This window comes from Malaclemys terrapin, chromosome 22 (assembly GCF_027887155.1).
Source record: "Malaclemys terrapin pileata isolate rMalTer1 chromosome 22, rMalTer1.hap1, whole genome shotgun sequence".
Classification (NCBI taxonomy): Eukaryota; Metazoa; Chordata; order Testudines; family Emydidae; genus Malaclemys; species Malaclemys terrapin.
The window spans coordinates 4,934,698-4,957,101 of record NC_071526.1 but is presented as its reverse complement, the minus strand read 5'-3'; the positions used below and the strand labels follow the sequence as shown (position 1 = coordinate 4,957,101).

General features: G+C 51.9%; 1 protein-coding gene across 1 annotated transcript in view; it reads right to left on the bottom strand.

The window, feature by feature from the left end:
* FABP3 (fatty acid binding protein 3) overlaps positions 1-20,661 on the bottom strand; it is a 31,124-nt gene extending 10,463 nt beyond the window's left edge. Inside the window, exons 1-2 of the mRNA XM_054012057.1 lie at positions 20,462-20,661; positions 14,497-14,669 (exon numbers count right to left, since the gene is read on the bottom strand). Coding sequence (XP_053868032.1) covers positions 14,497-14,669; positions 20,462-20,534 — 246 coding nt within the window. The 5' untranslated portion in view covers positions 20,535-20,661. The remainder of the gene's footprint in view (positions 1-14,496; positions 14,670-20,461) is intronic.
* Positions 20,662-22,404: the final 1,743 nt, after the last annotated feature.

The window sequence follows — 22,404 nt, the reverse complement described above, 5'->3', positions numbered from 1 at the left end:
CGTTACATAAGCTATCCTCCAGTCATTTGGTACAGAAGCTGATTTAAATGATAGGATACAGACAACAGTTAGTAGTCCTGCAATTTCACATTTGAGTTCCTTTAGAACTCTTGGGTGATACCATCTGGTCCTGGTGACTTATTACTGTTTAGTTTATCAGTTTGTTCCAAAACCTCTTCTAATGACACCTCAATCTGGGACAGTTCCTCAGATTTGTCACCTAAAAGGAATGGCCCGCGTTTAGGAATCTCCCTAACAACCTCAACCATGAAGACTGATGCAAAGAATTCATTCAGTTTTTCCACAATGGCCTTATCGTCCTTGAGTGCGCCTTTAGCATCTTGATTGTCTGAGGCCCCACTGGTTATTTAGCTGGCTTCCTGCTTCTCATGTACTTAAAAATGTTTTTGCTATTACTTTTTGAGCCTTTGGCTAGCTGTTCTTCAAATTCTTTTTTGGCCTTGCTAATTATATTTTTACACTTCATTTGCCAAAATTTATGCTACTTCCTATTTCCTCCTAGGATTTAACTTCCACTTTTTAAAGGATGCTTTTTTGCCTCTCACTGCTTCTTTTACTTTGTTGTTTAGCCATGGTGGCTCTTTTTTGGTTCTCTTACGATGTTTTTTTAATTTGGGGGATACATTTAAGTTGGGCCTCTATTATGATGTCTTTAAAAAGTTTCCATGCAGCTTGCAGAGATTTTACTTTTGGTGCTGTACGTTTTAATGTCTGTTTAAAAATGTCCTCATTTTTGTGTAGTTCCCCTTTCTGAAATTGAATGCTACAGTGCTGGGCTGCTGTGGAGTTTTCCCCGCCACAGGGATGTTACATTTAATTATATTGTGGTCATTATTACCGAGCGGTTCAGCTATATTCACCTCTTGGACCTGATCCTGTGCTCCACTTAGGACTAAATCAAGAATTGCCTCTCCTCTTGTGGGTTCTGGGACTAGCTGCTCCAAGCAGCAGTCATTTAAGGTGTCAAGAAACTTTCTCTCTGCATCCCGTCCTGAGGTGACATGTACCCAGTCAATATGGGGATAGTTGAAATCCCCCCATTATTATTGGGTTTTTTATTCTAATCTCCCTGAGCATTTCACAGTCACTATCACCATCCTGGTCAGGTGGTCTGTAATATATCTCTACTGCTATATTCTTATTATTCAAGCATGGAATTACTATCCATAGAGATTCTATGGTACAGTTTGGTTCATTTAAGATTTTTACTTTGATTCTACGCTTTCTTTCACATATAGTGCCACTCCCCCACCAGCATGACCTGTTCTGTCGTTCTGATATATTTTGCACATTGGTATTACTGTGTCCCATTGATTATCCTCATTCCACCAAGTTTCTGTGATGCCTGTTATATTAATATCCTAATTTAATACGAGGCACTCTAGTTCACCCATCTTATTATTTAGACTCCTAGCATTGGTATATAAGCACTTTAAAAACCGGTCACTTTTTAGCTGCCTGCCATTACATGATGTAATTGAATGGGACTTTTTTTCATTTGACTGTTTCTCGTCAGATCCTACCTGTATTTTATCATCTTCCATCCTCTCCTCCTTATTAAGACATAGGGAATCTCCATTTATAGATCCTCCTCTAAGGGATGTCCAAACTACATGCTCCTCTGCACCTGTCGGCTTTCCCGCAGCCCTTAATTTAAAAACTGCTCTATGACCTTTTTAATTTTAAGCGTCAGCAGTCTGGTTCCACTTTGGTTTAGGTGAAGCCCATCCTTCCTGTATAGGCACCCCCTTTCCCAAAAGTTTCCCCAGTTCCTAATAAATCTAAACCCCTCCTCCTTATACCATCATCTCATCCACACATTGAGACTCTGAAGCTCTGCCTGCCTACCTGGCCCTGCGCGTGGAACTGGAAGCATTTCAGAGAATGCTACAATGGAGGTCCTGGACTTCAATCTCTTACCTCACAGCCTAAACTTGGCCTCCAGGACGTCTCTCCTATCCTTCCCTATGTCATTGGTACCTACATGTACCATGACCACCGGCTCCTCCCCAGCACTACATAAGCCTATGTAGATGTCTCAAGAGATCTGCAACCTTCGCACCAGGTAGGCAAGTCACCATACTGTTCTCCTGGTCATCGCAAACCCAGCGATCTATGTTTCTAATGATCAAATCATCCATTACTAATGCCTGTCTCTTCCTGATAACTGGAATTCCCTCCCCCGGAGAGGTATCCTCAGTGCGAGAGGAAACCACATCATCATCTGGAACGAGGGTCCCAACTATGGGATCGTTTCCCTCTGCTCCAGCTGGATGTTCTCCTTCCCTTAGGGCAGGTCTTCACTACGGGGAGGGGGGGGGGGGAGTCGATTTAAGATACGCAAATTCAGCTACACAAATAGCGTAGCTGAATTCAACGTATCGGAGCCGACTTATCCCGCTGTGAGGACGGCGGCAAAATCGACCTCCGCGGCTCCCCGTCGACGGCGCTTACTCCTACCTCTGCTGGTGGAGTAAGCATGTCGATTCAGGGATCGATTGTTGCTTCCCGGCGAGACGCGATAATTCGATCCCCGAGAAATCGATTTCTACCCACCGATTCAGGCGGGTAGTGTAGACCTAGCCTTAGACTTTCATCCTCCTCAACAGCACAGAGGCTGTCAGACTAGGGGTGGAATAATCAACACCCCCTGCAACACGTAACTTTTTCTGAGAGGTCTCCCACTCCACTACTAAATGTAAACGTGCTTAGCTTACAAGGTCTGAAAATATCAGGTGGTGTGGTTACAAAAGCAAGGCACTTCTGAATTCAGTAGGAATGTTGGATGTGCATAGAACACAGGACTGGTTCCTGCATGGTTATAGACCTGCAGTAAAGTGGAACAATTTTCAGTTTGTGTGATTGGAGGATATCTGGATCCATATTGTATGACTGTCCCACATAATGAGGAAAAGTTGAAGTGCCTTTGCTGTTGTTGAAATCTTAGTTTCTGTGGAGAACTTGTCATCTTCTTTTTATGTTTTTACGGGAAACAAAACTAAAAAAACGGCAATGGTTGAAAATAGCAATTCTGGTCCTAGTTAGCATTGGGAAGATGCCAACATTTGTTGCTCAATTTTATCCTATTTTTTCTACAGAAATTTACAGTGGGTCAGTATTTGACTTGGGAGAAATGAAGTAACAGAGAGTGGCCCAAATTGAACTTGAGCGCTCCTGAACTTTGAGGGTGTAAATCTGGAAGGCAGGTGCTAGATTCCCTTTCTGAATGTTAGATAAATCTGGAACAGAAAAACCAATTTCTGCTTCCTTGGCTCAGAAGTGGAAACTGAGTCACATCCTCCTGTGTGCCTGGTATCTAAAGCTGCCCAGGTCCTCTAGTAGAGCCTTCCCTTCCTTACTTATCATTTTAACTTCTCCTGGTGGGGTCCACATAACTCTGACCCTTGCTAGGCTTCAGATAGACTTATCAGTCTCCACCCCAAACCCCGCTTTGCCTCCAGCATTTATAATGGTGTTGAATATATAAACAAGTGTTTTAATTTATGGGGGGGGGGAGGGTCACATTCAGAGGCTTGCTATGTGAAAGGGTCACCAGTACAACACTTTGAGAACCACTGAGATAGAGGCACACTGTCCATTCATTCCACGCAATTCCTTCTTTGGGGGCTGCCAGCCGAGGCCACTAGCTTCCCTAATCCAATCTGGGGAAGTCTTTTACTCTTTGTGCCTACATGTTCCCCATTCACAGCACCACCCCCTTCTAGCAGCCAGCTCCCCATTCACAGCACGCTCCGTGCATCAGGTCTCAACAGCCCCCGGCCGCTTCCCCTCCTTTTCTGGTTGATAGCAGCCAAGGGAATGCTGGGAGATGTAGTTCCTTTCCTGCTCCAGGGTCAGCTTTCCAGGCAGGGAGCTGGCCAAGGAACTACAGCTCCCGGGCTGGATCCCTGCGGGCAGAGAGTGAGGGCTGGTCTGGAACGTTGTTGCCTGTCTCTGGTCGGGGCAGGGGGGATACAATGTATCAGGGCCCTGAAACAATGTATCATATCCCGGGGGGGCGGGAGGGGGCTGGCGGTCTGCTCGCCGCAGGGGCTGGCCGAGCCTGTGGGGTGGGGGGATAAAGTGTTCTCTGGGGCTGGACTCTGCGGTAACCAGTGTGCTGCTCCACGCACTGAGAGGGGAGGAAGCGAGTGGTATGAGCCCCTTCTGAGTGTGGGCCCGGCGCCACGGAGCCACTGGTGCCATGATAAACCCGGTACTGGGTGGAACCGTTCTACTGTGTCCCGGAAAGTCTCATCTGTGTACCTCTCTGTCTCCCTTAGCTCCTCCATCTCAGCCACCCTGGCCTCCAAAGCCTGTACGTGGTCTCTGAGGACCAAGAGCTCCTAGCACTGAATGCACTTATGGCACCTGCCCATAGGCAGGTAACCATACATGCTGCATTGGGTGCAATAACCTGGGTAGCCCCCACTCTGCTGCTGGACTTTAGCCTGCATTCTCTTTTTACTCCTGCAGCTGGTTCCTTTGTTGTTATTTGTTTTTAATCAGGGGATGTTTTTTAGTTTAAGGAATGTTACATGTATCCCCCAAACTCCTTCGCAAAACTCCCCTGCTAGCCACTGCTCTGGTCGCTGAGGAGTGGGCTTATTAAAGCCCTGGTTTTCCTGAGTAGCCCCGCCCCTTGGTTAAGGGTTGATGGGTGCTAAAGAGATTAGGGATCAAAGCCTCGTTAAGAAGCTCTTAGCTCCCAGCCTTGCCTAGCAGGCCACTAGGCTCAGCACCCACACGGTCAGCACACAGTCCCCCAAACAAACAGACTGCATGGTATATTTCAGTCCTGCAGCAAGCACACCACAACAAACACAAACACACACACAACAGACTTACCCCAAGGGCAGGGCCAGCCCACAACATTTTGGCACCGGAGGAGGGGAGCTCAAATGACGCCCCTTTGCCCCCCTCGCTTGGGCTAAAACTTTGAAAGGTCTCAATTCTGCCTTCTTCCTGTTCTACTCCTCTCATGGTACTGCTCTGCTACCTACCCCAAGAAAGGAAAACTAACAAAGTGCCTTGTTCAAAAATTTTAAGTAACACTTAACTTTCAAATGCCTGAACAGCAAATGTAACTTTTCTTGTCTGCATAGTAAACACTGGCATTTTTATCTGTTTGAATAATTGAAGTGGTACTTTCCGTGCCTTCTTGCAAAGATTTGAACTGTGTCCTGAAGGTCCACAGTCTGGGCCAGCTCAAGCTCTATTGAGATGGTTGCAAGGCCGACCAGCCTCTCCTGTGTCATTGTGGAGCGTAGATATGTTTTTATTAACTTCAGCTTGGAGAAGCTGCGTTCTCCACTGGCAACTGTTACAGGATGTGTTAGAAGTATGCGCAGAGCAACAAAAGCATTTGGAAAGAGGGTGGACATCTTATTTGTGCACATATATTCGAGAACAGCCTTTGGAGTTGATCTTACTGAAATGTATCTTGAAAGGGCTTTCAGTTCATCACCTAAATCACTCGCATCAATATCGTGCATGTCATCATGTGTCAACACTGTCTCTAGTGCCCTGCATTGCTGGTGTACGTCTTCTTCAGGTAGAGTGAGGAGTTATGGAATATCATACAACATCCCAAATATACTGCTATGTTCCTTGAGCTGCATGAAATGTTCTTCAGCTGACCGCATTGCATAATCTAACACCTAGTTAAAGAATTCAACTTTGAATTGTTGTTTGGGGTCTCTTATGGGATTATCCCGTGCCTCGTAATCAAAATGTCGTCTTCTTCGGTGACTCTTGTATTCTTGAATGGGTGGGAAAATAGCTTCAGTGTGAAGTTTCTCTGCCAACTTCTGTGCACTCTTCAGAATGTTTTGAAATCCCTCATCTGACCAGTAAGACTGTAGGTATGACTTTTCTTTGTCCAGTTGTTCCATTGCTCCAGATATATCTATATATACCAATCTCTTGCTTACAACATTTATTTTAAACAGTATGTCATGCCACAACACTAAGCCACACAGAAATTTGAAGTTATGTATGTTTCTGGTAATTCCATTTCTCTCTGCCACTGTTCTCCCATGAACAGTTCCTGTCATAGCATTATCCTCCATAATGGCAACATCTTCCAAATTTCATAGAATCACAGAATATCAGGATTGGAAGGGACCTCAGGAGGTCATCTAGTCCAACCCCCTGCTCAAAGCAGGACTAATCCCCAGACAGATTTTTACCCCAGTTCCCTAAATGGCCCCCTCATGGATTGAGCTCACAACCCTGGGTTTAGCAGGCCAATGCTCAAACCACTGAGCTATCCCATTTGGTGTTTGATAGGCTTTATCGCCTCCACTCGACTTTCCCATCGTGTGGTTTCAGTGTCAGAGAGGATGTTCCCAGATGTTGCTTCAAAATTTGCCATTGATTAGTTGATGCAGAGAAAAATACATAGATGCTTTGAATTACATTAAAAAATTCAGCAGCCTCACTAGAAGCTGATGCTGCGTCACTGACCACCAAGTTCAGTGAATGAGAACTGCACGGGACAAAAAAAGCTTGAGGGTTTAACTCTCTGGTCCATGTCTGCATTCCTCTGTTCTTTCCTCTCATGTTGGCACCATTATCGTAGTCCTAACCTCTCATGTCGGCTATCGCAACTCCCGTATCTTCCAGCTTTTTAAGAAGCACATTTGTCATACCAGCTCCTGTAGTATCATCAATGTCAATAAATTCTAGAAAATACTCTCTGATAGTCACCACTGCAGGGACATTTTCACTAGGTTCTGTTGTTGTTACAAAACGCACCATTCAATTAATTTGTTCCGTATGGCTGATGTCAGGTGTGCAGTCCAGAATAACAGAGTAATATCTTGCTGACTTCAGATCTGCCACAATCTTCTGTTTGACTTTTGTTGCCAGTAACTGTCTGATCTCATTTTGAATTGTTTTTCCAAGGTAGTGGTGTGTGTACATTTCTTGGGTGGTGACTCTTCTTAGATGCTCCTGGAGTACAGCATCACACTCAGCCATCAGCTCCACAATTTTAAGGAAGTTTCCATTGTTTGGCACATTCAGCTGATCTGAAGTGCCACGCAGTGCTAGGTTTTGGGTAGCAAGCATTCTCACAATACCAATGAGCCTTTTCAGAACATTTTGCCAGTAAAGAGACTCTGATGCAATCTTCTCTTGATGCTGATCATCTATGGTGGCCTTTAACCTTAGTCTCATCTCAAGCTCTTTCCACTTATGGAATGCTCTCCGGTGATTTGCTGCCTTCTCGTGGCATATCAGATTTCTAGCCAGATTTTTCCAGTCCTTTGTTCCTGTAGAACCCAATGTGGCTGGAACATTAGACTGGAAGAGTTTGCAACAAAAACAGTATGCAGCATTCTGGGTTTTTGAGTACATAACCCATGGCCTCTCCACTTTGTCACCGTTGGGGATTTCACGCTAGTAATGTGTTGGATGGAAATGTCTATTTTCATTGTCTTTGGGAAACATGAAGTTTTTCGCTTGCTGTGGCCCTTGCAGTACAAGGAAGTCCCTCAGGCTACTGCTCAAGTGGGTCCACAGTCCTGGATCATCTTGACTTAAGGATCTAAACTCAGCAGCAGCTGTTTGTTGCGCCTCCACCACACTCTTCTCTGATCTACACTTTTCTTCAGGAATGTGCATGGTTACATCCATTTGAGATGGAGATATGGATGCTGCAGTAGCTGCCAGGTCACCTGCACTCTGTCTAACGGGAAGATCAGGCATCTCCTCACCACTCCCATCCTCACTGGGGCCGGAGGCTCAGCGTGAACATTTGTGTCTATGTATCTCAGGAGAGCTCCTTCCTGCTTAGATAGAAACGCTTCCTTTGCTTGCTTTCTTTTTCTGAATGCTGCCCCAGAGGGGCGCTTCTCCTTTCACTCATGACTGCTGTTCTGTGCCAGCTAGAGTGGCTCTCAACACTCAATTGAAGGGGACAAATAAGCAGGTGGGTAGCAGGACCTGAGTGAGGGAAGATATCAGTGTCTTAAGGGCCTAACTGGCTCCTACTACTTCAGTTGACTGCCTGTTCTCCTCAAGTGGGTTCAGGGAAGCAGCAGGAAACAGGAAGCTCCCTGAGAAGCTGGTGTGAATCAGTCCAGGCTCCTGGGGGTGCTCGAGAGGTACATAAGAGGCTCCTCCTCCTCTCTCTCCCTGCAGCTCCTGCTGCTTTCTGTTATTCCCTCTCCCCTTTTCTCCTGCCTGCCTGTTCTGTCTCTTGTGCCCTCCTTCCTCCAGCACAGCACTCCACCATCTCTGTGCATCTAGAGCAGAGAGAATACATATGCACCAGCAGCAGACACAATTTTCTACACTCTGGGTCCTAGTGGCGCCCCCCAATAGTCTGGCACCTGAGGTGGCCGCCTCAGTTCATCTCATGGTAAGGCCAGCCCTGCCCAAGGGTCACGTAATTGCTCTTCCTTCACCTGGAGAACTCCCTTGGAAAACTCCTCTGCTTTAGCCGCTCCTGTTTGCTAGCTCCTCTGGTCACTTAGGAGCGGGCTTTTTAGAGCCCTGGTCTTCCTGAGTAGCTCTGCCCCTTGGTTAAGGGTTGGTGGGTGCTCACCACCAAGCCACACAGCTTTGGGCTGGCTGGGCGCAGCAGGGCGACCTGCGGCTGCGTGCAGTGCCGAGATCAGTGCAGCTCTGCAGCGGCTGCCTTGGGCTGGAGGTTACTGTGCTGCCGTCCTGCTCTTCTTTACCCTCTGGCCAGCTGCCCAGGGGCACCTGAAGGGCACGTGCTCAGCAGTTCACGCCTGCTTGCTCCATAGGGGAAGCCAAGGTGAGTTTAGTGTAGATTCCATCAGACCTCGTCACCCTGTATGTTTTTCTCAAGCTCTCCAGTGCATCACGGATATCCTGGGCAGCCGGAGCTAAGAGCGAGTCGACCCCCCACCCCCACCCCACCCACACACAATAGAATCAGCTGAACATTTTGGCTAGTGAATATAGGCCCAGGATCTTACCGAGCCCCATAGCAATGTATTTTCCTGTTCTTTTACTGTAAGTTATAACCTGCTGTAACCGGGAGTCATGCATGGCCGTGTGCATGGATGGATAGGATCTGCCTTTATTCTCCACCCTGCCACTGACCTTCAACACCTCTTACGGTCACTTCCCTGCTCTGTGCCTCGGTTTCCCCATATGCAAAAAGGAGGTGGGTGTGTGGGGGGGAGGGGCGATGATGCTTGCCCAGCTTTGTGAGGTGGTAGAAGGTCTCTTAGCTAAAGTGCTAAGTATATTTAGCCGTTTACATAGATTTTCCAGCTTGTACTATACATTATGGGACTCTCTCAAACACTCCCCTTAAAAATCCCATGCAATTTCCTTGAAGGAAGCCGTTGCTTATTCCTATCTGGGGCTCTAGGCTCTGTTCCCTGTCCCAGCTTGGTGTGGGGGTCGTGGGCAAAGCCCGTCACTTCTCTGCAACGCCTTCCCTAGCTGTGAAGTGGGATTAAAACACAGTCCTGGGCCCAGCCTCTAGAGGGAGACGTGCTCACTTGCCACCAAGCCAGGCCCTGTGCAGCGCCGCAGTGCGGGGAGGGATGCGTTACGGAAGGTGAAATCGGTTCAGCCACTGCAGGTTGGGGAGCAGAAGACACCCCAACAGCCCCTCTCCCCTCAACTCTAGGCTTTGTAGTGGTGGCTGGTGAAACTGCTGCGCTAAGCACTGTCCCTGCAAGGCCGGTGTCTCAGGGTGAGGGGCCCGCTGTGAATCAGTGGCATGGCGAGGGCAGGCAAATGGGGTGGGCCCCAGGTTTTGGGGGGCGGGCCATGACGGGATGTGGGAGGGAGGGGGCCAGAAAGGAGGGGGGCCTGCCTCCTCCAGCCCCTCCAACCCGAAGCTGAGTCTGCTCGGGGCACAAAGGCTGCGGGGCGTGACCATGGGGCTCGAGCTTTGCCCACCCCTCCCAACCCCGCCTCGGTGTCTGTTTGCATCCTGCTCCTGTCAGCGCCACGCGCTGCTCCCCGGTCTCCGGCCCCAGCGCTAGACCCACCCAGCCCCACCCCCCGTCTGGGACGACTCGCCCCCTCCCAGGTGGGGGTGTGCCTTGTGGGGACGGGTCTGGGCAGCAGCACGCGGGGCTGGCAGGAGAGGGACATGGCCGGCGGGACGGACACCGAGCTGGGGTCAGGAATCCCAGCCTGTAGGTGCGGGTGGCTCCAGCCCCGATTTGGGTGGGCCTGGAGACTAAGTGGGTGGGCCGCAGCCCACTCAAGCCCACCCGTGGCTACACCCCTGCTGTGAATATGACAGAGCCAAGGCGGGTGTGTGACCGATTGTCACGCTTAGCTTTGCCATTCGGACTCTGGCACGCCAAGGGGCAGGTCTTGGCATTAGCTGGGCGGCGGGTGTGAGCAAAAGGGCGGTCCTGGGGCGCTAGTGGTGGAGGCGCTATGTAGGGACGGGCAGAAAGCACCAGGGGGCACCAGTGGAGACCGTTAGAACTAGCATGGGCTACATCCTTCATTAGGGCTTAGTGTGATTGTCCTGGGCCTGGCCCCGCCCTCTTTGAGGGGCTGGAACAATTTGTATAGTGGGGTGCCGGTGCTGAGAGCCATTGAACCAAACTGTAACCCCTGAATAGGATGGAAACCACTTCAAGCCAGGGGGTGCTGCAGCACCTCCAGCACCTATGGGGGCTGGCCTCATTCCTTTCTGTCTTCCTGTCTTGCCAGCACTGCAATGCTACAGGAAACGTCAGTGCAGTTGCCTGGCTCTCCCCATGTCCCCAGCCCAGCACTCTCACGGGGGGGAACCCCATCTGGCTCTGAGAAATTAAGCAAGGTTGGTTATAATGTACAGAGGCTGCAATTCGCCCCTGCATCAAGGTCCAGCCTGAGGCCTGTACCCCAAGGGAATGACTGCATCGCTCCAGCAGGGGGCAGTCTTTGTGTATGGACCCACCCCCCACGTACGCACACGCACCCACCCAGAGCGTGCCCGGATCCTTTCAGATACTAAACAACGTTGCCGAGAGATAAATCAGTTTAACAACAAACAGCCCATGCGGAAGCCCCGGCGCGCTGGGCATCTCAGCAGTTTGACAAGCCCCAAGGCAGGCTGGGGTTTATTTTTGTAACACAGCAACCTTGACGATGTCCCCATCGTTAAATGAAAGGGCACAAACTGTCTTGTTTGAGGTCTTTGAAGTGTATTTAATGGCGCCTGGGGGCCTCGTGCCTGTGTCAGCTTCCTATCCGTGCAATCAGATCTCACTTTGCTCCAGGGAGGGTAGCATTTTTTGCTAACAGTAACCTGAAGAGGGGGAAATCCAGGGTGTGCTCCCTTTTGTGGGGGCCACTGATGAATAGAGAGGCTAGAAAAGGCAGGTTTCTTCCCCTCAAAAAGGGTTTTTCCTGCTTGTGGGATTCCCCCTCTCCCCTTATGGATATTCCAACTTGCCGTCCATGTCTCTTTGGAGGACTCCTGGACAGGGGCGGCTCTATGTATTTTGCCGCCCCAAGCACGGCAGGCAGGCAGCTTTCGGCGGCACGCCCACGGGAAGTCCGCTGGTAACGCGGATTCGGCGGCATGCCTGTGGGAGATCCACCGGTCCTGCACCTTTGGGCATCCCCGCTGCCGAAACCGCAGGACCGGCGGACCTCCCGCAGGCAAGCCGCCGAAGACTGCCTGACTGCCGCCCTCACGGCAACCATCAGGCCACCCCCCCGTGGCTTGCCGCCGCAGGCACGCACTTGGAGCACTGGTGCCTGGAGCCACCCCTGCTCCTGGAAGAGGAGAGATCTGGAGTGGGAGTGTTTGAATCTTTCCCAAAGAGAGGTTCTCGCTTCACTGTTTACCAGGCATTGGAATTAAGCGGGGGTTACCCAAACCAGCGTTTTTAAACAGCCCATCCAAAGCGCCGGTCCCTGCCCCATTGATCAAGCTCCATTCTTAAGACCCCTCGTGGCAGAACCCTACCAGTTCTCCACAGTCACTGATGGAAAACAAGGACTGCAAACCTATATTTCTAATGTAAAAAAACAAAAAAATGCAACAAATGTTTTTGGAAAGCCCATTCCAGGCATTCCTGGTGCACCATAAAGAAGCAAAAAGGGGGATGCAAACCTCCATACTTTTACCCTGGGGGAAATGAGGGTTGGATATGGCTGGGTGTGTTTATCTTGCACAACTTGCCTTCACAGTACAAGCTTCCAGCGCATCTGGCAGCCAGGCATGGATAACTTCCCCTTGATTTTATCTCAAAGGATCTGATTTTGCAACTCTGAACTCCCGGGGGCAGCTCTTCTGCAGCGTCCCTCTGAAGTCAATGAGGAAAGGACTTGAGCACGGGGCCCCAGCCAGAGGATCTCAGAAGTTCCAGGAGCGGGCAGGGCTTTTCCAAAGGGGATGGGAGAGGACAGGACCTAAGCCCAGCAGCGCAGGCTTCAATTAACAAACTCAGTAGGGATAGGGTTACCATATTTTCATTTAAAAAAAGGAGGACACTCCACAGGGCCCTGGCCCCGCCCCAACTCCGCCCCTTCCCCAAAGTCCCCGCCCCAACTCTGCCCCGTCCCCTGAACGCTCCGCCCCCTGCTCCTCCACCTCCCCTGCTTCCCGCGAATCAAATGTTCGCGGGAAGCCTGAAACAGGGAGGCAGCAGGTAAGCTGGGGCTGGGACAGGGGCTGGGGCGGGGCGCGGCACGGCCCAGTCCAGCCCCCCGGCCCGAGCGGCTCCCTCCGGCGGCCAGCCAGCCCAGGCCAAGAGGTTCTGGCCCCGGCGTCTCCCGCCTGGCCCGGCTCCGCACTGCCGGGCCCGGCCCGGCCCCAGCCCCCTGGCCAAGCACCACCGGCCCCTCCCTCCCTATTTTCCCGGACATGTCCAGCTTTTTGGGATTTCCTCCCGGACGGGGATTTGAGGCCCAAAAAGCCGGACATGTCCGGGTAAATCCGGACGTATGGTAACCCTAAGTAGGGGATCCAACAGCCCACTGTCACCGGGGTGGGGTTTGCAGGAGGGGGGGTGATGACCCTGCAGCAGACCGAGGTTTTCCCACAACAAACTCTTGGTGCTTTCCGGTTGCTCTGCTAAGCAGGGCTGTTCACTCTGTCCTCTCTCTGGCGAGGCGGTGTCCAGGGCAGCTGGGGCTCTAGAGCACGTAGGGAGACCCCCCCCGACCTCCCCGCTCAGGTTCGGGTGGAGTTTTACCAAGGGACTCCTGAGACTCCTTCGTGCAGCAGCTGCAGTAAAGGTGCCTATCTGAACGCTCACCTTACTCACTGGACTGGAGGGAATTAATACAACCTCGGCTGCTGTTCCTTCTCTGATCCTTGGGGGTTCCTGGCTCAGCCACCTGTTGCTGTCCAGCTTTGAAATTTCTACTCCGCCCTCCCTCTCTCTGATTCAAAAGCCCTTCTGGTTTGCACTGGCTGTTTGTGGCTATGAGCCGCTGTCTCCACACCCCCCAGAGCAAGGGACCATGGGCACAAAGCTCGGGTACAAATCTTCTGGTTGACAGGACAGTTATTACAAAACACTTTGTCACTTTCCCCAGGGCTTTGCACAACACAGATAAGACACGTCCCCTGAGCTGGAGAGCTTTCTGGCTCAATGAGACAGGACAGGCAAATCCAAGGCAAGGCAGAGAGGGAGGGATTGTAGGTGAGAAGGAATGGTTCGAAGAGGCAGACTGAAGGGTGTAGGTGCTAAGGTGCCACATATCTAGATTGCAGAGTGTGTCAGGTGGCCAAGGACCCTGGGCCTTGGCCCATTGTAGAGATCAGGCTGACTGCAAAGTTGGATCTAGATCTGTGTTTAGATTCTAAATATACCCAAGAGTTTGGGGATGTTTGGCTCAGCCCATCTCTAGTAATATCTATTACCCCTTGGCCATTTGGAAACCCATTCACAGCCCTGCAGTACATCTGCTATGCTGGTGGCAGGACACTGATCTAAATGAGGGCTTGTCTACACAGGGACACTCAGAAAAGTTAATCTGAATTAGTTTGGTGGTTTAGTTAACTGCATTAACTCTGAATAAGAGTGCTCCCACAGGGGATTAAAGTTACCTTAATTCACTTCCAAAGTGAATGCCAAATAAGAGCATCCACACTGGGATTTAATGTGTTTTCACTAATCCACTTTAAATTCACTCCTTTAGTTCAGAGTAATTTTCCTGAGTGGCCCAGTCAGGACCAGCTCCAGCTTTTTTGCCGCCCCAAGCAAAATATATATATATATATAAAGCTGCAATCAGTGGCACTTCAGCGGCAGCTCTACCGTGCCGCTTCATTCTTCGGCGGCAATTCGGCAACCGGTCTTTCCCTCTGAGAGGGACTGAGGGACCTGCCACCGAAAACCCGGACATGCCGCCCCTTTCCATTGGCCACCCCAAGCACCTGCTTCCTTTGCTGGTGCCTGGAGCCGGCCCTGGGCCCAGAGTAAACTAGCCCTTGGCTATCTAGCAGCATCCCTATCTGGTGGCTAGGGCTGCCCTGTGTGTGTCCTGTTTGTCCTCCGGGCCAAGTGTTCCTCCTACCTTGACATGTCTGTCATCGGCGGTCATCTCATCAAACTCCTCCCCCAGTTTGAAGCTGATCTCTGTGCTCTTGAAGGTGCTCTGGGTCTTCACGGTGACCTTGTCGCCCTCCAGCTCGATGATGGTGGTGGGCTTGGTCAGGTTTGCTATCTGCCTCATGGCAAAGCCCACGCCTGTGAGACAAACAACAAGAGCAGACAGCACTGAGTGGGAGCTGCAGGCAGCGGGCTCGAGGCCTACCTGCAGGGAGCGGGCGGAACAGATCCTCAGCTGGCATGAACTGACTCCAATGGAGCCACGTCATTTGACACCAGCCTCAGATTTGGCCCGAGATCTTCCTTGTGCAGCTCCAAGCAGGGCCTCTCCCTCCAGCACATCCCCGCCCAGCTCACCCTTGCTGCCTCTCCCCACAGCTCCCGACGAGAGATCACCGACCAATGGGAGCCCACAAGCCACATCAGGCCTGATTCTGCCCTCGCTCCCACCCGTCACTGCTGAGGGGTGACTCCCCACGCACTCTTGGGGGCCTATTAGCTCCTTTCTATTTCTTGTGAGACACAGGAGCCAGAAGGGGCGGGTTCACACTAGGCACATGCACTTGGCCTTCTGCGTGGGTCACCCCGTGGCACGGGCAAGTGTGCGACAACACACCCGTGATCATTTCTCACTCCTACAACCAAGAGCTTGGGAGCCTGCCCTCCAGCATCTCAGTAGCTTTAGGGGGGCGGTGAGCAGTAAGTCCCCTTCCCAAATCGTCTCTCCCATCAGCTGGACTGACTGACTCACAACTAATAAATAACATCCATCGCTCTCCGGGTAGCATTGGACAATTTCCTGAGCATTGGTGCCTCTTGTCTCCACTTATTTCAATTGGGCGCTTGGTTCCGTGATTGCCTCTCTCATCACAGCTCTCGAGGGGCAACGGAGCGAGAACTTGGCCCACTGACCACAAATCACTGCCAGCAAGCAGCTGAACGGAGCCCGGAGAGGAGCCGTGTTCTGAAATGTATCAGCGTTTGTACTGGGCTCCCTGCATAGCCCGAATCCAAGCGTCAGTATTTTACAACCCTCCGGACACTGGTAAGAATGGGAGACGCCCTTGGGGCTCGGTCTTTGGCAGCTGTTCAGTGGCCCAGCTCCACTCCCTTTCCACCCGTGCTCAAGTGCTTTGCTGAATCAGGGCTGCTGTGCTGAGCACTAACCCTTCCCCAGCACCCATGTGCACTGCTGCGTTCGCACCTGCAAGCTCCCAGCTGCTGTGTCCGGGACACCCCTGCCCACCCGCTGATTTTATTGGGACTGCAAAGGTGCAACAGGACAGATTTTGGCCCAATGTCCGCTATCTCCGCATGGCAGCTGCACTGTTCCCAAGCACGCGCCAGACTCATTTCCGGCATTGACGCCAGTGCAGTTCAGCAGGATCGCGTGAAAAGCCCCTAGGCTGAGGCACAAGGGCTGACGTTTAGCACAACACCTGGGAAGTGATTAAAGGGCTGCGCATTTGCTGCTGGGAGCCAGGGTGTCAATGGCAAGCAGCAAGTGATCCCGCGATAGGCCCGCGGTTAGCAAATGTTGGCTAAGCTGGGGGGACCACCTGAGCAAACGTGCACTTATTAATGCACAACAGGGCTTGGCTCCATGCGACTCAGCGCTTGGTTTCCTTCTTTCGGGACATGTAGCAGTAACTGCTGCAGGGACAAGCGCAGGTTAGCCATAATCCTCACCGTGAAACCACCACCAGTTAGGGAGAGTCTAATCTGCACCCCCTCTGCTTAGGGCTGAGTTGTGTGGGGCAGGGACCACGGCACAGCTGGGGAATGTGGGAAGCCTGGGCCAAGAATGACTCATGTAACGCTGACACTCCTGGGGAGGTTGGCAGCAGCAGGGATCAAACCTGGGAGCCTGGTTCCTAATGCATCGGCCTCTACTGCCCGAGCTAAGAGAGCCAGCTCTCGTAGGCCGGAGCAGGTGCATCAATCGATCTGTTTGGCCTCACCACCGCTGGAGGGGACAGAGCTTCGCAGCAAGTGGGCATGTGTAGTGAGGCGGAGTGGCCTCCCACTGAGTAGAGGGGAAGGAGTCTGTGACGTTCTCTACCTTGTGGGACCACCCTGCACCCCCATGTATGTTCATCCTTATAATATGCTGGTGTGGGATCCAATGCAAAGTTTGTCATGTCGGGTGCCTTCGGAAGGCTCATGACACACCGAGCAGTGTTGTTACAGTGATGTTATAGGTTGTAATTTCATGTATATAGTGATGAGGCTGGGAATGTGTCCTCATGGCTTAAAACAAGCCCAGGCAAAAACTCTCCAAGAGCAGAGGGGCAGTTCACACCTCATCAGGGCACGTATGGGAAAAACCCAGCCCAACCTCACAGGAATAAAGGACACTGGCCTAAGTAGCAACAAAGGATCTGTTGGACTCTCGAGGGAGTCACCCCCTTCCTTTGGTCAGTTTGAGACTGTGATGAGGTAATGCTCACCTGACTCTGAAGGGGAGGGGGCGAAGCCACAAGGGAAGAAAGAATACGATAAAAGGGAGAGATGTTTGCCATGCTCTTCCTCTCTCTTCCACCTACATTTACAGACATCACCACCAAGTGACTGAAGCGCTGATCAAAGGGAAGAGCCTGGCTGAAAGGCAACCAGCCAGCCTGTGGTGAGAAGCATATAAGTTTGTAAGGGCACTGAAAGTGTTAAGATCAGCTTAGAATGCATTTTGCTTTTCTTTCATTTGACCAAATCTGACTTATGTTTTGACTTATAATCACTTAAAATCTATCTTTGTAGTTAATAAATTTGTTTGTTTATTCTACCTGAAGCAGTGCGTTTGGTTTGAGACATCTCAGAAATTCCCCTTGGGATAACAAGCCTGGTGCATATCAATTTATTTGTTAAATTGATGAACTCATATAAGTTTGCAGCATCCAGCAGGCATAACTGGACACTGCAAGACGGAGGTTCCTAGGGTTGTGTCTGGGACCGGAGATATTGGCTAGTGTCATTCGGTTGCACAATCCAAGGAAAAGCTTACATGCCAGAGGCTGTGCGTGAACAGCCCAGGAGTGGGGGGTTCTCACAGCGGAGCAGGGTAAGTCTGGCTCCCAGAGTCAAGGACTGGAGTGACCTAGCAGATCACGGTCCAGATAACACCACGAGAATGTCACAGAGTCACTCTGTGATCCCTGGTGAGTGCAGCCAGGCCAGGCTCACCCCTTCTGCCAGAAGCTAAGGGACAAGACAGAAAGTATAAAAGGCAATGCCTCTAACTCAGTTGAGCCTGAGCCAGGGAATGGAGCAGATGTCTCCAAGCCACTGCAGATCCCCAGACCTGAACCCACGCTGCACCATGCCCTGCCCTGCTCCTGGAGGAGACCGAACCAGGTGAAGAGCTGCCAGGACTGCCACTCGCCATATACCCCAATGAGAAGGGAGATGACCCCAAGCCACAGGTACATTATAGTTGTTGCCTGAACCCCGGTCAGTGTGTTTTGGGCAGATCCCCATTGGTCAAGTGGCAGAACACTCCACCACTGGGCTGAGACCAGCTGAGGTAGGGTGGGCCCGGGTCCCCCTACCCCCTGCTGCCAACCTCCCCCTGGGGTGGCAGCTCCTCACCTTAGGACAAGAGGCCTGCATTGTCTGCCGTCTGCCAGAGCTGGGACACCGGACTGTCTGTTTGTATTGCTCTGCCCACCTAAGAGCCTGAGCCTTAAACCTGCTTGTTTGCTCCGCCCTGCCTAAAGGCTATGGCTTTAATCCCCGATAGGGAGTGGCATCCCAGAGTCATAGTGAGGTGGAGTGGCTTCCCACTGAGCCAGAGGGCAAGGGACCATGACAGCATGGTTTTCATTGGTGATTTGGGGAGACACCTAAAAGGTTGCTGAGCACCCATCCTCTGCAAACTCTCCTCTTTAAGGTGTGCTCAGGTGGGCACCCAGAATCACTAGGCCCTTCTGCAAAATCTTGACCCACGTTTGTCTGGCTTCCCCCAGTAGCAGCCCAAAGCTGGCTTTGCACTGAGTGTCAGCTGGGCCTCTGCTCCCAGGAAGCCAAAACCCTTCCGCCAAAGTAATCAAAGGCTGGCCCTGAATAATCAGAGTGGGGTGAAAGTGGGTGACTTCCCCCTGTGTGCGTGTACGTGCATGTACACATGGGAAGACGTACAAAATGTTTCATTCATTTATTCCAGGCCATTTTGCACCCCTGATATTTCAGTGTCACAGTCAGGGAGGGACCGTGGACCCCACCCAACCCGCATGACTGGAAAATGTCCCCACCATGTTTATTCAATGGCAACAGCTTCTGGGAGCCAATTTCGAGGGAGCAGCCATTTTACACAGCAGACCCCACAATCTGCTAGGGAGAAGGCTGGAGCAGCCACTCGCCATCCCTGACAGATCCCGTCCCGCGGGGTAGCTAAGGCAGGCTGGCCAGGGCAGGGGTCCCCCAAGGAGTCTGCTAGAGATTGCAGTGCTCCAGAGCAGTGTCTGCCCCGTGCTCCAGCAGTCACTCACATGCAAAGCAGAGCACTGCCCAGCCCAGGTGAGTTGGAAGCGGCTGGGGTGTCCAGTATGACAATGCAAACCCCTTTCCTCCGATGCCGCAAGGAGGAGACTGGGGGGTCCAATCCTGCCCTCAGTTCCGCCCATGCAGCTTCACTGTGGTTATGCTGGACATGTAGCTAGTGCTCCCCGGTGGCAGCGCAGAGCGCTTGCTGCTGGGCCCAGCTGCCTTGCCCGAGCCTTGCAGGGTTCTGGATGGCCCACGCCCAGCGATGACTCCACATCCATCTGCAAATGCTGCCTGGCACCGAGCAGTCTGCGCACGGCAGAGAGGAGAGGCACTGAGTGAAGCCAAGCTCCCATTGCCAGAGCAATGACAAGGCAAAGGGTAGGACGGATCTTGCATCAGACACAAAGGGCCACTAACACCCCCCTCCCCACTCCTGCAGAGGGGATTGCATGGGTGTGGCTGATGCCTGTGAGCTCATTGATGCTGGCGCAGGAAGTCGCTGTGGCTGAGAGCGATGAGCCTGGCCAGCTGCCATGCAACCCAGGCTTCCCCTTTTGTGTCTGATTGTAGAAATATCAGCGCCGGGCTTGGCTTGGCTCCGTTACACTGACCTTGCTCGCCAGCTCTTGCACTCAGACCTCCCCCCACGCCCATCCAGCTGTCAGCCGTGCAGAACCCCCCCGCCGGGCCAAGCTGCTCCCAGAGAAATCAGGTGACAGAGTGATTAACCCTGCCTCTTCCATGCCCCCATCAAGGTCGGAAAGGGGCGTGTGTGTGTTTGTGTGTGTGTGTGTGTATGTGTGTGTGTGCATTTTAAATACAGCACAGCAGCCTGTTTGCCTTTGATTTTAGGTTTAAAAACTGCTATTAAAAAAAAAAAAAGATAGAAAAACCATTCTGCCCACTAAGTAACACTGCTTACCAATAACACTTGTCCCATATTTTTCATTTCCAAATAGGGTGACCAGATGTCCCATTTTTAAAGGGACAGTCCTGTTTTTTGGGGACTTTTTCTTATATAGGCACCTATTACCCCCCACCCCCTGCCCTGTTTTTTCACAGTTGCTATCTGGTCACCCTATTCCGACAGGAACATTTGCCCCAGCCCTACACGTACTGAAAATTCAGCGTGAAGAGAAAACAGACATCACTGTTTAAAATGTTACCCAAAATACCCCCTTCAGCCTGAGCCCACACCCTGGACATTACGCCCAGGGGACACTTGTCTGCATACAATGCACAGAATTCAGCTCAGCAACGGGAATGCAGCCAGTCCTGGGATTTCACTGCCTGTTGAGTTATTTGCCTTTTTTCCTGGCCAGCCTGCAGCTCTCCTCGTATCTCCAGGGCAAAGAATAACCCCCTAGCCATCATTCTCCCTTTTAAATAAAGGCTCGTCCACTGCACCACCCAATTCCCAGCCCCCTTTCACGCTGCCAATCACTCACCAATCGCTTTCATGTATTCATCAAAATTATTGCTGTCCACCAGCTTCCAGGTGCCCGCGAAAGCTTCAGCCATGCTGAACCCTGTGACTGCAAACTGCCGTATGGCACTGAGGAGAGGAGAGGAGAGGAGAGACTGCTCTCTAATCTAGGCACATTCTGCCTCTTTAAATAACTGTTCTAATCACATGATTGGAGAGTGAGCGAGCGGCTACAGCAATATTTCCCCAGCCTACCAGAGAAACTGTCAAACTGGAACAGCTAGATGGGCTGGTAGGGGGCAGAGCTCAGAGAGAGGTGTTCCAGCCTCGCATTGCGTTAGTAACACTCCAGTGCTGCATGGATTGGGCTCTTCTGGCAAGCAAATCATCTGCATCCTGCCCCTATCTCCTGTGTGTGCCGCTCCCCACGGCTCAGATGAGATCCCAGCGTGGCCAGTGAAATCTCTGCCATGAACTGACCTCTGCAGAGTGACACGCTAGTGTACAGATGTGGGTCAGGAATCAGACCCCTTGGCTTTTCTCCTAGTACCTGGCTGGATCTTTGCGGGGGTTTCAGAGCCTTACACAGCCCTAGGTTAGGCAGCGATGTACGAATGATTATTTGGATTGTAGCTGTGCTCAGATTGTGCCCAGCGGAGATCTAGGTCCCGTTGTTGTAGGGCGGGGTGTGAACACGCAAGGAGAGCCACCCCCTGCCCCGAGGAGCTCACAGGCCAATAGACAAGACATGAAGAAAAAGCCAGTATAATTATGCCCATGTTACAGATGGGAAAGCGAGGCTCAGATGGGGGAGGCGTCTCGCCCTAGGTCACATAATGAGAGGCAGAGCTCAGAGCAGAATTCTGATCCCCGGATTGCCACCTGAGCAGACCCCACTGCCCCTCTGAAGCAGGGCAGTTGCCCAGTCCCTGGTGGTATTTGGCAGACAGTCCCCCAGGGCCAGTTAGAGTCAGGGGAGTTCCCACTCTCTCCCGTCAGACCTCAGGGCAGGTGGTATAAATCCACTTCTTCCCAGCCCTGCCCCTGCTCACACCCACCTTCTTAGCTCAGGGGCTGGAGCGGGCACGGTCTCTCTCTTTAGTTGTAACATGGCGTTGCCCATCTCTGGCACCGTTCACCCAAGGCATCAGTGCCATCGATCAGCGCTCACCAGTGCAGCCGCGCACCCCAGGGTCACGGTGTGGGGCTGGCTGCCTCTCCGAGTACAGCCCTCAGGCGTTAGGGCTCGGGCTCTTACCTCCTGGAGGCTGGCATCCTCCGATTGTCCCGCTCTCGGAGCAGGTGCTGGCTCCAGTCCCCCACGCACAGGCTGCAGCAGGACGGCTGGTCTGTCGGGGGGTTGTGACCCACGTAGGGTGACCAGACAGCAAGTGTGAAAAATCGGGACAGGGGGTGGGGTGTAATAAGAGCCTATATAAGAAAAAGCCCCCAAAATCGGGACTGTCCCTATGAAATCGGGACATCTGGTCACCCTAGACCCATGTGGGGACAGTGACCCCGCAAAGCTTCATCCGAACAGCAGCCTAGCAGGAGAGAAGGTGTTTAAACCACCCAACGGCCAGCAGGCCTGTCTGCTTAGCCCCGGTCTGACATTCCAAAGTGGAGACCTGGACAGGCTCAGCTTCCTCAGGGCACCCCTAAACTCCGGGGTCAGGGGTCAGGTTCTGCTCCTCCTTGTGAGAGTGTTTAACCCCCCCTTCGATAGGCTTTTGATCCTCCCGCCCCCAGGACTTTGAATCCAGCCCAGCAGGGGCGTGGAGCCCAGTGTTCAGAGGGAACTGATCTGCATTGGCTTGTCTGGGGAGAAGGGCAATCAGGATTCGCCTCCCCTGCCTGGGTGCATTTCCTGCTCGTCAAGTATCTCAGGCTATAAGTCCATTAAACAGCACAGCAGCCTGGTCATCAGTTCCAGGCAGTTCCAGACCCAACACTGTAGAGTTACTC